The sequence below is a fragment of the Myotis lucifugus genome, unplaced genomic scaffold (assembly GCF_000147115.1).
Source record: "Myotis lucifugus unplaced genomic scaffold, Myoluc2.0 scaffold_211, whole genome shotgun sequence".
Classification (NCBI taxonomy): Eukaryota; Metazoa; Chordata; class Mammalia; order Chiroptera; family Vespertilionidae; genus Myotis; species Myotis lucifugus.
In genome coordinates this window covers 1,296,610-1,311,954 of record NW_005871259.1, presented here as the reverse complement: position 1 = coordinate 1,311,954, position 15,345 = coordinate 1,296,610, and the positions used below count along the sequence as shown (strand labels likewise).

Sequence of the window (15,345 nt, the reverse complement as noted above, 5' to 3'; positions counted from 1 at the left end):
TGGACCTTACAGGATAAATATGCCTTCTGGGTTTATTGGTTGCTGAAGGTCAGAGAAGTCAGGGGATAGAATAGTGACTAGCACAGAAGAGCTGCCCAGTAAGTACTTATGGAATGAAGGAGCCCACAGGGGTGGGGTGGGGGGGACAGCATAGAGGTGTTTGAAAGGAGCTGGAGCCCGGCAAGTGTGGCTCAGTGGTTAAGCATCAACCTATGAACCAGGAGGTGACACTGGATTCCCCATCACCAGGGCACATGCCTGGGTTGCAGGCTCCATCCCCAGTAGGGGGTGTGCAGGAGGCAGCCGATCAATGATTCTCTCTCATCACTGGTGTTTCTATCTCTGTCCCTCTCCCTCTCCATCCTCTCTGAAATCAATGAAAAGAAAAAAGAAAGGAGCTGGAGTCAAACAGACCTAGATGAGTTCAGTCTGGGCGGGAGCTGAGGGCCCAGAGAGGAGAGCAGGGAGGTGCCCCAGTTCTGAGGTTCGGTTCCTGAGGGGGTTCACTGGGCAGGGGGATGAGGGTGAAGGGAATGCAGGTCTGGGGTTTAGATCGCAGGATGGCGTCCTTCCAGCAGAACAGGCCGAGATGCAGGAATAGGGGCACGTGATCAGGGCGGAGGAGGGATCCCCAGCCCTGCTGTGGGCTGGGCTCTGAGGAATGACCTGCAGGCCTCCTAGGCTGTAGCCAGCAGAGGGCGCTGTGTGCACGTGCGTGAGTGGAGCCAGGCGGGAGGAGCCTTAGGATACCGCCAGAGGGCGCTGCGGTGTCACACACCCCCACCCCCCCCCACCCCCGTTGTCCAGGGTGAGGAAGTCTGGCAGCTGGCTGGAGTGAGGGGTAGGGGGGAGGAAGGGGGGTAAGACTTCCGCCAGCCTGAGCTGGCCTGAGGGCTGTGAGTCAGCGGAGGTTGAGATAGTGAGGTCACTCTGAGAACTGGAGAGAGAATGACCAGCTCTGTGTGTGTGTGTGTGTGTGTGTGTGTGTGTGTGTGTGTGACTCTATTGTACCTTATGGGAGTGTGTCGGGATGCCATCTGTTTCCGTTATGGGGGGGAATCTTCTTGCTGCACATACTCTTTTTAACCACTCGTGGGGCTAATTATTAACTCCTGTAACATACAGAGACAGGACAGAATCAGAGGAACAGAGGCTGAGAGTGATGGGGAAAGGCCCAGAGACAGCGAAGCAAGATAGGAAAACGGGCTCTCCCAGGCCATCCCTGCCCAGCTCCTGGACCTTCTCCACCCTGGATACAAACCCCAAACCCAGCTGATCTCTGAGATACCACAGTCCTCTCCTCACCCAGGGCTCACCTGCCCCCCGCCCCCTTCTGCCCTCCTCAGACAACCCAGCCAAGCACAGCTAGGGACTAAGGCTGTTTCTTAAGGAATTACAGGGAAGAGGATGATTTGGGGACCAGAGTAGGGAGCCCCTCCCCCTTATCCTGTACTACCCTTCAAGGGCAGTTTAGGCATGTCATGGACTTTAGCTGGAATCATGAGTGGATCGAGACCAGGGTGGGCCTTTGAACATAGCCCCTCAAGAAGAGAAGGCTGAAGAGGGGACAGTGTCCGTCCTGGGGTCCTTAAGGGGGGTTCTCTGAGAACTGTGACCTCGCAGAGATGGGGTTTAGAAAGCAGGTGGTATTTCCCAGAGAGACCCTAGTGGTGAGCTGGAAGGGGCTTTGGTGTCCCAGCCCCTTAGTCACTGAATCTCCGCACCCTTGGTCGGCAGGGGTCCGCCATCTTCTCTGACTGTGGAGGAGGAGTGGTCCAGAGGTGGACACGGGGCTGGAACTAGAACACTCCTCCCCTCCGGACACTTGCTGGGCTGCTTGGGCATGGCTGCCTAAAACGGAAGCCTGGCTTTGTTGGGCTTCCTGGGGAAGGGAGAGCTGGACCAGGGGTGACTCAACACCCTGCACAGAATCCAACCCTGGCCCAGGGAGGGAAAATGAGAAAGGGGCCTGTGTTGGGCTGGGCAGAGGGAACTGACCCCTCATGGAGTGTCAGTCTGTCTTTGGGAGCCTCTGCCTCCAGGACACAGCACAGACCTGCAGGCCCCTGGATATGCGGTTCGCCCCTCAGCCTTTCATACGTGTCTAAAGTGAGGTCCCCCCCAGGGCCCCCTGGGGATGAAGGACAAGAGGGGGGTCAGAGGGTGTATTGGAATAAATGGAGGGGCAGGTCCAGCCTGGGTGGAAGACAGGGCTTGGGCCTTGCAGAGGAGCCCGAGAGCCCGGTGACATGGGCCTGCCAAGGCCTTCAACTGCCAGGTCCCCAGCTTCCCCCCAGGCTGCTCTGACCCACACCCCCTCACCTTATTCCTTCCCACCTCCCCACCCTACACACTGCCCTGACCTCACTGGGGCCTTTGTCCCAGCCCTGAGGCCATTGGTGGGCCTGCCCCTGTGCAGGGAGGAAAAGGGCCCCATTGTCCTGCCTGCCTGCCTGCTGTGACACAGCAGCTCCCAAAGACTTCAAAGAATGCTCCGCCTGTCAGGCCCCTGAGGGGGGAGGGTTTTCCATGGGGGCTGCAGTCAGATCCTTCTCCTATTCCCCAGACTGGAGGTCCTCCCTGAGATCTAACTGCCACCTTGCCTGCTCCAGCAACCTCCTCCCTCCTGGGAAGGAAGAACTAGAAGATTCAGGGCAGAGCAAGAGGAAGGGCTTGGAAAGGAACAGAGGAAAAAAGAGGGAGAAGGAAGAGGATGTGAGAAAATCCCCTGTGAGAGACTCCACTCTGCTTAGTCGCCTGGTGGGTGGCTCGGTGGCCCCTGAGTTTACTTCCTGGGGGTCCTTCCTTAGTCTCTAGGCAGCTTGTTAACGAGGGAAGGCTATTGACCACTTTGGACCGCAGCACCTAAGGCCAGCGACCCACAGCCACTTGGACCATGTTCTATGGACTCCAACTGGCATCTAGGGACTCTTAGTAACATTGACAAGGGATGTCTCTTGGTGCCTCAGTTTCCCCATCAAGGTTGAAGCTCTGACATACAACTTCCCGACAAATGAGATGAGCAGAGAAGGAAGAGATCCAGGAGACACCAAGTGCTTCAGGAGTTGGGAGAGGCCAGAGAGGAGGGAGGAAAGTAGGTGGAAGACAGAGGCGAGGGGATGGGGAAGGAGAGTGAGGCTGCCAGGGAGGAGCGTTCTCCTTAGCAGGGAGGATGGGGTCCCAGCAGAGGGCCAAGCCAGCTGGGCATCGCCCGACCGACCGACCACTGAAGTCCCCCAGTCACCCTTCCGGGGACCCTGTGGCTCCGGCTTAGCAGCAGCTGAGCCCACAGCTGCTGGGACGTGGTGGTTCCTCGACAGTGGCCCCCTGGCTCCTGCCTCCGTTTATTTCTGGAGTCACAGCTGAGTCATGGGGGTGGGGAGGGTGAATGGGGCTGTAGGGAGGGGACTTTGAAGCTGGGAGAGGAGACTTAGGGGAAGAGGGCTGTAGGACTGGGACTCTGGGGTCTGAGGTCCACCCCTTTTGGGGCAAGAGGGATTGGTGCTATAGCATCCAGAACAGGTGTGAGGTGGTAGGAGAGACACCCGCATTGGAGAGCCTGGAATAATGGGCTTGGGGAGGAAGTGGGGAGCAGGAGGCAGAGTCCACTGCTCCTGAAATGTTGGCAAAGAGGCAAGCTGGACCTGGTGTTGGGGTGCTGGGTTAGAAAGAGGAGAGGGGGGCCACTGTGTGTGGCTCAGTGGTTGAGGGTCTATGAACCAGGAGATCACAGTTCGATTCCCGGTCAGGGCACATGCCCGGGTTGCGGGCTTGATCCCCAGTGTGGGGTGTGCAGCCAATCAGTGATTCTCTCTCATCATTGATGTTTCTCTCTCCCTCTCCCTTCCTCTCTGAAATCAATAAAAAAATATTTTAAAAAAAGAAAGAAAGAGGGGAGAGGGAAGGGGGCCCCCAGGGTGAAGGAAATCATGTGGGATCTCAGAACGCTCCTCTACTCTCCACTGCAGCCTGTGGGCCCTCGCCCGAGGCTTCTGTCTCTCTTCTTGCCCCGAGCCAGTCGCCCCTCCCCCGACGGGGTGAGGAGACCCTCCCCCTACCTTTCTGAGGGGCCTGTGGACTCAGGGACAGTCACCAGAAGCCTTCTCTTTCCCCACTGCCATGAAGACCCATCCTGCGGCAGGGCCCCTCCCATGGGACACGGACACGGGAGCCTGTCCCCAGCCCAGAGCCCTCGTGGGTTTCCTGGGCGTGGGTGGCTTGGTCTACACCCCCGCCCCTCTCTCTGGGCAGCCTCGGAGGGCACATTCCAGCTCAAATTAAATCACATTCCTCCTTCCCTGCCTAGCAAGGATGGCATTGCTGGCAGCAGCTGTGACACCACAGGGTCAAGTGGCAGCAGCTGGTTCCCCAAAGCGGGGCTGGGAAGGGGGAGCGGAGGGGAGTGGAGGAACCAGGGCCCTTGGAAGCAATGAATGAGCCCGCTCTCAGGAGATCAGAGCAAGAGGGGCAGACCCTGCGGCAGAAGGGACGAAGGTGGGACCACAGGGTGTCAGAGCTGCCCGGAGCTTCAGAGGGTGAGCCAGTCACACAGATGGGAAAACCAGGGTCCCCAGCACTACCTTCCCAGAGGACCCTGGAAGGACACCCTCTCCCCAGCCCTGAACGGGGCTCCCACAGCAGACATGAAGGCTCGGGGGCCCTTTAAGAGGCCCCACTCTGAGCTCCTTGGCTGGAGCCCAAAGTCTCAGCCTTTGATTTCCTCCGAGACTCTGGCAGCCACAGGGACAACAGGGACAGCATCGGGCTGGGCTGAATGGAGAGCTCAGCCCTGACCTCACCGTCCATGGCCCTCAGCCTGCACCTTATAAGGAAGTGCCCCAAAACAAATGAGGAAGCCACCTGGGGGGGGCCCACCCCGCCCCCACCCCACTCAGAGGCTATGTTTACCCACAGGAGGCCCAGAATAACCTCCCACTTGTCCTGCTGGTGGGGGGAGGGTGCAGCCTCTTCATTCCCTCCTTGGAGGGGACCCCACCCTCCAAAGGGCTTCTTGTTGTCGGAGTTCATCAGCCACTCATTCTTTCATTAGTTCATTTATGCAATCCGAAGTCACTGAGCACCCCCGGGCCCCCAGGCGCCGGGCTGGACAAAGGCCTTGCTTTCTACAATGACAGGGTCTCCCCAGGTCCTTCTATTCTCTGGTCTCTCCTCCTGCCCCTGCCCAAGCGTCTCCTCTCGGCCAGGAGTTCCCCGGGGGCTCTGTCTGGATGATCTCTAAGCCAACAACCCTCCAATGCGTGTCTCCAGCTGGGTCCTCTCTCCCGAGCCTCACATGCCACCCTCCCCCAGAGCAGCCTCTCTTGGCGCTCACAATTTCCTGCTGGATTCTTCAGCTCAGAGATGGGACCAGTCTCCCAGCCGCCCAGGCTAACACCCTGGGAGCCTCCACCGCCATGTCCCCATATCTCCCACAGCGGGTCACAAGTCCAGAGACTGCTGCCCTCTGAGCCTCCTTTCCATCCCCCTGCCACCATCTCCCCTTCCCAGACCATTGCAGGAGCCTCCCCGAAGCACGCCTGCCCATTCCAGGCCATGCTCACAGTCGCCAGAAGGTTTTATTTAAAATGCAAAGCTGGCTCTGGCCAGTGTGGCTCAATAAGTTGGGCATCGTCCAGTTGCACATGCCCAGGTTGTGGGCTCGATCCCCGGTTGGGGGATCAATGTTTCACTTTCACGTCTATGTTCTTTCTCTCTCTCCCTCTCCCTTCCTCTCTGAAATCAATAAAAATATATTAAAAAAAAAAAGAATCAGCCGGTTTGGGTAACTCTGTGGGGGACCAGGGACCCTGGTGTGCGGGACAGGATGTCCACCCAGGCACAGGGCAGGACTGCTCTTGGCTTGGCCTCTGTCCTTGGTCCCTTGCCCAGGCGGGGGTGCCCCAGGGCCTGGGGAGACCACGAACAGGGCTCCTGTGTCACATCAGAGGGTCAGGGAGTGGGTCTTACTGGCCTGGATGCCCATGTGCTGGCCTCGGGCCTGGCAGCCTGGCAGGGTCACACAGGCCTTGTGAGTGGTGAGTACAGGAAGGAGAGTGTAGGCTTGGGCTGCCAGAAGGGGAGACAGACTCTTGGACCCCGAGGGCAGGGTGGACGGTGAAATGGGGGCGTCGGTGCCCAAGACAGAGACTCCCAGATGGAGAAGGAGAAAAGCATGGGCAGAGAGACAGACAGTGGGATTCTGTCAGGGGGCCTCCTGCCCACCCCTCCTTGGCCAGAGGACATGCGTGGGGCCAGATTGGCTGAGCCTTCATCCTGTCATCTTTCCCAGGCCCTCGGCCTGTTCCCAAACTTCTGAGATTGTCTCCAAATATGGAGCATTTGTTTGGCCGCCCCTATCCCACCCCCACCAAGTGTATTTATTTAGAGGTGTCGCCAGATCTTCCTTCCCCACTGAGCTGGGCTGGGGAGGGCTTCTATTTGCGTATCCTGATTTCAAGGCCTCAGGCCCCACTTCATCCAGGAACCTCTGGTCCCTCCCTGCCCTGCACAGGGACCCTGGAAAGGGGTGGGGTGGAGAGAAGCTATGGCTGTGCCCCTCACCCTTCGTCTACCCCAGTCATCAACACACCCCTAGCTCTGTCTCAGCCCTGTCACTGCAGTGTCTCCCCCTCCTCACTTCCACACTTCGGGCTTGCCTGTTTCCTGCTTCAGCATGTGAGGAAAGAACTACCAAAGGTCAAAGCTGCAGCCCTCGGGCTTCCCCTAGCCTTCCTCCTGCTTTTCCTGCACTGGGAGGTCCCCCCAAGTCACCCAGCCCAGTGCCCCTCTTGTGTGGCTGAGTCTGAGATTCAGACAATAAACGCTGACCCGAGGCCACAAGCCCAACTAAAGCAGAACAGGCCTCCCCCTCCCTCACCCGCCTCTGACCCAGCCAGTCCATGCAAACATCACAGGCCAGACAGCTGTTTGGATTTGGGGGCAAAGGGGCTTATTATGCTGGCGGCACTGAGGGGCCGGAGGGGGGAGGACAGGCAAGAGCGGGGGTGGCACAAGTCCTATTCCCTGTAATCAGCCCGTGGCAGAGATGATGACAGCCTGCATGCTCAGGCACTGAGGTCACCTGGATTGGGACCCCCAGCCCTCCCCAGGGCCCTAGCACTGCTGCCTGCAGCCTTCGTCTGTCTGCACTGCGCCCCATGAGGCCTCCAGGGCCTCCTCTCCTCAGGAAGAACCCCGCCCCAACACCAGCATCTCCCATGCTTCCTGGTCTCCCCAGCTCCTGTGCTGGCCCTGATGACTCCCTGAATTGGGGAAGAAAGAGTCCAGACTTTGTAGGTGGAAGCATTACTTTATTCAAGCAGGGAGGAGCCAGAGAGGGTCACACAGGGCAGGAATATGGGGGGTCAGGACATAGGAGCACCCCCTTACTGACCAGACATCCCATGAGGGTACAGTGAGGAGGGACAGGGCTGGTGAGCGCCCCCACACAACGACCACCACAGCCACCTTCTTCTTGGAGGAGCCACCGGGCCCCAGGCCTTTTCCAGCCAAAAGGATGGGAAGGACAGGGGGTGCAAGGAAAAGGGGCCTAGTCCTACAGGGATTCAGTTGGCTTAAACCTCATGGGACAGTGCGGGCATGATGCCCACTCTGCAGGGTCTGAGGGGCTGGTTTTTATTCCTGGAGCCTCCATTTTCGGGACAGGTAGGTGCCCTTCCCACACCCCATTTCACCTTGGCCAGCCAGGCCTCTTGGGCAGAAACCACAGGTCGGGAGATCATAAGTTAAGGTGCTGGCCCTGAGCAGGGAGGAGGCTTGGGGACCTGTCCACGCTCAAGTCCTAAGCGCGGGAACAGCACTGTCTCTAGTCCTCCCCCGAGTCACCAGGAGACAATGAGTCCCCATCTCCTTCCCTCTGAGTGAACGTTAGGAACTGGCCTGGGTCCAGATGAAGAGAAGCCCCTGCCCAAGGGGTCTTCAGGGCATTCCCCTCCTCCTCCTCCAAAGGGTTCCCTTGGTCCCCCTCAAGGGCCCCCAGTTTTCCCTGCCCTGCTCCTTCAGACTGCTGCACCCCATTCACCAACCCCCCATTCACATGCTCCAACTCGTCCTTCAAGCTGGGGCCCTGGCCATTGATACCAGGGGTGTCCTCTGTCCCACTGAGGGTCCCCAGAGGGCCTGGAACTTGGTCCTCCCTCTCCAAGGGAGCATCGTCAGACTCATCCTCTGAGCCAGAGGGCTCCATGCTGTCTTGGGACTCGGTCTCCTGGGCAGTCATAGGCGGATCAGCTGCTGCACCCCTCAAGCCATCATCCCAGGGGATGTTGACATCCACAGTCTCAGACCCCAAGAGGTTCCCCCTCTGAGGGCCGCTCATGGCAGGAAGGCTGTCAACAGTGGGCCCCGGCCCCCACTGCCCACCCCCTGGCTCCTTCCGCTCCTCTTCTTCCTCCTCCTCTCCCTCCTCCCCACTCTCTTCCTCATCTGCAAACCCATCAGACTCCCCATCCTGACCCCAGGCTGCAGGCTCCAGTAGCACCTGGGACACCTGGCCCAGAGGCTCCATCAGTTCCCTGGGGTCCCCATGAAGGACAGAAGCCTCAGTCCCCACATTGTCCTCAAATTCCTCTGACAGGTCAGAGTCCTGGCCACATTCCTCCTCATCTCCCTCCTCCTCCTCCTCCTCTTCCATATCCTCTTCTTCTTCGTCTTTGTCTCCCCCGTCTCCCCCTCCTCTGTCCTCCTCCTGCTCCTCCTCCTTGTTCACCGCCTCCTCATCACGATAAGATGCCTCCTCTACATCTACTTGGTGTGCAGCGTGGGGATTAGGGATAAGGACTAGAACAATGGGCGGAACGATCAATCCACTCCCGAAGATAGGGAGCGGGCACATGATATGTGTCTTCATCTTGAAAGGAGGGCTACTTAGACATCCTCCACGGCCTTAATGCTGGACCCCCAGCTCATCAGCCTCACTCTCATCTCTGCTCTCTTCCTCCTCATCTTGGAGGCCCTCGGGGAGTCCCCCAGGACCCAACTCCTCCTTCTCACCCTCCACCTTTTCCAGGGCCTCAGCCCTGCCCTCCAGCCCCCAGCTAGCCTCCTGGTTCCCCTCTGCTAGGGGCTGGGGCCCAGGGGCAGCTTCAGGGATTGGGGTGAGCGACCAGGGCTCAGGGGGCCTGGGGCTGGAGGACCCTAGCCCTGGTTCTGCATCCTCCTCAGCTTCCTCTGACCCCAGGAGCCTGGGTTGAGGGGTATCACTTGCATCATGGCACAAGGTCTCAGCAGGGAGCACCTCGTCTTCTCCCGAGGGGACCTCAGGCTCCAACTCCTCCCCAGCCCCAGGAGACTCCAGAGAGTCTCTGCTCTTCCTGGGCAGTATGGAAAGCTCTGGCTCCAGAGCAGCTGCCTCCTCTAGGTCCTTTTCAGGCCCTTCCAAGCCCTGCACAATCTTTGCCTCCAAACTTTCTTCCCCCAGGAGTGGCTCCATCACCTCCTCTCTGGTCAGGTGGCCTGGGTCCTCCAACCCTACCATCTTCTGCTCCAGTCCCTGCTCAGCTCCTGCAGCAGACTCACCCACGGCTGCCTCCAACCCCAAGGTGACCTCTGGGGAGGCTCGGCCACCCCCTGGGCCTTATCCTCATTTTCCAATACTGGCTCTATCACCTCTGACATTCTCCAGGGAGCATGGAGGCCTCGGGCCTCCACGTTCTCTGGCTCTTCAGGTTTCTGAAGGCCCTCAGCAACTCCCTCCCCACTGGCGCCCTCAGCTGGAGCCCTCTGCTCTTTGGGCTCAGGGCTCCCTGGGTGCCCCTCACCTGTGCTCCAGGCTCCTCCTATGGCAGTCAACTGCAGTTCTCCCTCCTCTGCAGATCCCTCCTTTCCAGAGAAGCCATCACATTCCCTCCGGCCCAGCTCTGCTTCATCCTCATCGTCCACGCCAGCCCTCCCAGAGGGGGTTTCCTGATCCAGTTCTTGGCCCCCCACCACCACATCTTCCCACCTCTGCTGATTTGCAGACAGCAGCAGCTCCTGCTCCTCCTCTTCCAGAGACCTCAGTGACACTGGATTCTCTCCCTTCTCCAAGTTCTCTTCCTCTTCCAGATACTCTTGACTTTCCTTGTCTACCTCTTCCAGAGGTCTCAAATTTTCTAGGTTCCATCCTCCCAGAGATCTCAATGATTCTTGATTCTCCTTTTCTAGGGACTTCAATGACTCTTGGTTCTCTTCCACAGACTCCAGCGATTCTTGAATTTCCTTTTCTAGAGGTTTCATTGTCTCCTGATTCATTTCTTCCAGAGACCACAATGGCCCTTGAATTTCTGTAGACTTTAATATTTCCAGATCTTCTCCTGCAGACTTTAGTGGTTTTAGATTCTCTGTTTCTGAACATCTTACTGCCTCTATACTCTCTTCTTTTAGGGACCTTAATAACTCTTGATTCTCTTCTTCAAAAGGTCTAAACATCCCCTGGTCTTTTCCAAGAGACTTCAGTGGCTCTGGTTTCTCCTTTTCCAGAGGTCTCAATGTCATTTGGTCTTCTACTCCTAGAGACTCCAGTGGCTGTTGAGTCTCTTTTTCTAGAGGTCTCGTTGTCTCTTGGTCCTCTTCTTCTAGAGACCTCAGTGGTTCCTGGTTCTCTTTTTCTAGAGACCTCAAGGACTCTTGATTCTCTTCTAGAGACCTCAGAGACTCAGGATTTTCTTTTTCTAGAGTTCTCAGTGTTTTCTGGTCCTCTTCTTCTACAGACCTTGGTGGTTCTTGATTCTCTTTTTCTAGAGCTCTCAAGGACTCAAAGTTCTCCCCTTCTAGAGACTTCACTAATTCTTGATTTTCCTTCCCTGGATATAAAAATGTCTCTAGATTATCTTCAAGAGATTTCATTAGTTCTTGATTCCCTTTTTCTAGAGATTGCAATGTCTGCGGGTCCTCTTTTTCTATAGGCTTAAATAGTTCTAGAGTCTCTTTTTCTAGAGTTCTCGCTACCTCGATGTCCTTTTCCTCTAAAGACTTCAATAGCTCTTGATTCTCCTTCCCTAGAGGTCTCAGTGTCTCTGGACTCTGTTTTTCCAGAAACATCAGTGGCTCTTGACCCTCCTCTTCCAGAGACTTCAGAGTTTCTTTTTCCAAAGGACCCTGGGAGTCCTGGATTTCCTTCCTGCCCAGATCCCCCTCTTCTTGCTGTGTTTGCTGCTGCAGGCTGCTTACCACTTTGACCTCTATGGCTATTTCCTTCTCTGCCAGTTCCCACAGTTCCCCTTCACCATCCTCCTGAAATCTGCTGGACACTCTAGTCTCACTGGGTTCTCTATCTTTGGCCTCTAAACTGGGGTGGTCAGGGCTGAGGGGTGGGGCCAAGGAGGCATGATCCTCAGGGGACTGGCCTGGACTGGCGTTTAGCTGCTTGCCCCCAGGCTCCTCTGGTCCTGGCAGGACGCAGGCAGGGATGGCTACATTGGCTTCAGCCCCCACGGCCTGTGGAAACTGTTGCCGCCCAACCTCTGGCTGGAGCACAGAGAGAGGGGCATCCTGGGCTCTGATCTCTCCGTCTGTAGCAGGGCAGGGAGCCTGAGTTGTGGGTGGGATAGGGGTGCTGGCCAAGGTGGGGGTACGAGCCTGGAGGGATTCCTGGCTCTTCAGAAAGGCTGGAACAGGTGTCTGAAGAGTATCAGGTAAGGGCAAGGAGAGGGGAGTAGGGCTGAGGACAGAGAGCAAAGGTCCCAGACGCTGGCCCTCTGGAGTACCAGGAAAATGAAGCTCCAGCTTGGGGTCTGGAAAGATGGAGGAAAAGAAACGGTGTCAGTATGTACTGGCAGGGGGATGGGGCCACAGAGCAGTTACCATTTCTGGCAAGAGTGCCCATGGGCCCCATCCTTGCCTCCTACTGTAGGGGTTGTTGGGAGCCAAGGAGTCAAGACTTAGACTGGTGCCTCTCAAGAAAGGAATTGTTCTGGGATATGAAAAGCAAAAAAGGGCAGAGTTTTGAGGAGGGGGAACCTGGCCCCAACTCTTACCCTGGAAGCTGAAGGAAGCCTTGGACACACCGCCAGGTATCTGCAGCCGGGAGTTCTCAGCCTCTAGGAGGGTCCTGGGGAATGAGGGAGGGAAAACTGGGTCAGCCCTCTGTCCACAGGCCAGTAGGCAAACCAGCCAGAAAAAAACACGAAAATAAAAACCAAAACCCTAATACTGCAGGCTTCCTTTTCATTTTTACCACTAGCACATGAAAGCCACAGGTGGGGATATACGTGGCTGTGTACATGGAATCACATATCCAGATATCACCCACTTGGTCACAGAGCATCACACACATATTTGGGACACACCGATGAGCTCACAGACACACAAGCAGATTCCCACACAGCAGACACAATGTACACACTCCCACATATAGCTTAGACTAGTCTCCCCCTCCCCACCCCAGGCTAATGACCTCATCCTCTGTGTGTGGTGCCCATTCTCATGCTAATTGATGCCATTGTCCACACCACCATCTGGAGGGTCTAAGGAGGGGCTTCCCAGGGGAAGTGGGAATTCTCAGGCTGTTCCCATGGGATAGGCTCCCTCCTCCTCCCCCAGGGCCCCAGGAGCTAGTCACAGAAAGAAATAAAAGAATTCATCTAAATCCTTTTCAGGCCTCAAAACCCCAGAGGTTAAGCTTTCCCCAGACCCCTTTTGCTCAGTGATTTGATTGGGGTTAAGGCCCTCATCTTGGGATCTCTAAGTGCTCTGGGTCCCAAGCCTTTTAGGGCAATGGAGGTCTTTGTGTTCATGCCTTTGCCTCAATACCCCATGGGGACTGGGGAGGAGAGACCCATAGGAGGAGGGCGAAACAATCAATTCAACAGGTTATGCTGAACATCAGCTCTCAGCTCTTCCTCATGATCTCTGAGTCTGGTTAGTATTGTCTGCAGTCTCACCTCCATCCTTCCCCCGGCAGCATCCTGCCCTCTGAGCTCACTCAACGGCTCCCTTCCTCATCCCTGGCTCCTCACTGAGCCCTGCTTCCTTTCTGGGCCCTGCTTCCCCTCCCCTCCAGAACCTGTCCTAGGACCCCTGCCTTTGTTTGTCTGTGGACTCCGGGGGCACTGTCTTCATAGCTTGTCTAACCCCGGCCCTCACAGTGGGCTTGGTATACGAAGCCCTTCATGGTAGCAAAGCCCCTTCCTCAGGCTCTGTCACTGAGCCCTCAGCCAACCAGGTCAGTTTCCCGGAAGAGACTGTGAGTTTACCCAAGGCCACGCAGCCAGAGCAGCAGCACCTCCTCAGTCTCAGCCTTTCCTGGGCCAGGAAGTGTGGTTAGCAGAAGGGCTGGGTAGGGCAAGGGACTAGGATTTGAGAGTAGTCAGGCCCATGACATTCAGGATGGAAGGGGCCTTGGAGGTCACGCAGCCCATCTTCCATCTTCCAGACAAGGAGACTCGCCAGTGCAAACCAGTGCCACCGACCCACACCGGCAGTTCCTCCTTTCTGAGGTTGCCCAAGGAACTTACCTCCTTGTGTGAGAATACACACTCAGACAGGGCTTTTCAGCCCCCTGGGGTAAGAGTCCGGATGCAGATGCCCCACAGGTGGCCAGCCCTCTCTCCTATTCAGCAATATCACCTCTCCTTGGGGGATTTCTTGGGCACAGGATACTTCTCTGGTCCTGAACCCATCGGGGATTAAGTGGGCTCAGGTGGGAAATATACTGGTGTGAAGGAGATCAGCCTAGAGTCACAGAACCTAGTGGTGGTAGAGCTGCCACCACCCATGGCTCCAGACCCCTTCAGCTGAAGCCCTTCTGCCTCATCTGGGTGGGTCGGGGTCAACCTGTACCTGTATGTGGCAACCTCCAGGCTGAGGGACATCTTGAGGCGTGCCAGCTGCTGCCGACCTTCCAGGACCTGGGCAATCTGACTCTGTAGGTCCTTTTTCTCCTGCTCCAGGGCCTCCATGGCCAGCTGCAGAGCAAGCCAGAGGCAGTCAGTAAAGGGTGGGGTCCTGCCTGCTGACGAACCTGCATCCTCCTGGCTGCTGCAACAGCACCTTCTGCTCCTGACTTGTCTGTTGAGCAGATTCCTGCCTCCCTACCCCACTCCCTGCCCAGAGAACCCCTCTGGAGACCCCAAGAGGAGCGCAAGGGCCCCTCTCGGGCGTGTTCTCTCTCTCTCTCTCTCTCTCTCTCTCTCTCTCTCTCTCTCTCTCTCTCGTTTCCCATGGGGCTCCTTCTCTGAGGATGCTGACTAAATGATTGCACATGCTGCTCAGAATTCAACTGCCACAGGAAGGGGGACATGAGGGAGGGAAGGAGATGGTTACAGAGCGGAGGAGAGGGCAGGGGGAGTAGAAGCAGAAGGAAAAACGATTAAGAGTAGAAGCAGAAGGAAAAACGATTAATCAAGAAGCCTGGAGCCCGCAGCACTGGAAGCCAAAACTGCCTTAGTCCCAATCACTGTCTTTTGCTCCTCACACCCACCCCCTCCACTTCCCACATGTTCTGGAATCTGTCTCCTCTGAGAGGAGGGTTGGGGAGGTGGCCATGGAGAGACCTCTGTCGGCCCAGGAAGGGAGCTGTTTTCTCAGTTGCTGGTCACATCTGTGCAGTGTGAGGGGGAGCAGCTGTCCCAGGCTTCTGGAATGTGCTGAGGGAGTTAAGAAGCCATGACGTGGGACACGGGCAGTTGGTCCCTCATGCAGGGCCCCTCACCCCCACCTGTCAGGGGGGCGAGGGTGGTTAGGAACTTTGAAGATTCTGAGTAGCAGGACCATGAGGCTCAGCAGCACAGAGAGGGAAAGTCCTGGGCATCTTGCCAGTGACAGCAGAGTCTAGGGAGGGGCCCAGAGGCCATCAGAGTGGGAAGGTGCTTACACCCGTCTTGGGCCTGTCTGCCCTTCCAGGCGGTCTGATTTGAGAGGCTCCGACTCCGACCATTTCCACCCTATTCTAGAGGGAGCTGTGAAAGTCTAGGGCCTCTGGCACCAGCTGTGAGTTTTCTAAGATGTGGTCCCTGAATGGGCAGCCACCCCCCTTCCACCCCCACTTCCCACTCCCTTCCCCAGAAGGTCTCTGAGCCTCGTAGGGACTTTTCGGCGCCTTGTTTCGCCCCAGGTCCCCCACCTCCTCACCTGGAACTTCTCCGTGGCCCTCAGCTGCTCCTGCCAGCGGCCCTCCAACCTCTGCTCCAGGGCTGCCCTGCGCTCTTGGAGGCCGCCGCGCTCGGCCTGCAGCTGCTGCAGCTCTAGGTGCCCCTGGCGGGCGCCCTGCACCGCCTGACCCAGCCTCTGGCGGGCCTCGCCCAGCGCCGTCTCCATGCGCTCCACGCGCTCCTGGTAGCCGCGCACGGCCCCGCGCCACGCCTCGCCCAGCAGGCGCGCGAGCTCCTCCACTTCGGGGCCGGACGC

The 15,345-nt window shown here is 57.3% G+C and overlaps 1 protein-coding gene across 1 annotated transcript; it reads right to left on the bottom strand.

Annotated features, from left to right (window-relative positions):
* Window positions 1-7,289: 7,289 nt before the first annotated feature.
* NES (nestin) lies at window positions 7,290-15,345 on the bottom strand (the record flags this gene model as incomplete). The annotated part of the gene is given in 6 exon segments (XM_006109561.3): window positions 7,290-8,869; window positions 8,918-9,595; window positions 9,598-11,732; window positions 11,976-12,049; window positions 13,780-13,904; window positions 15,070-15,345. Coding segments are annotated over 6 exon segments (4,332 nt in total), but the record flags the coding sequence as incomplete, so codon positions are not given.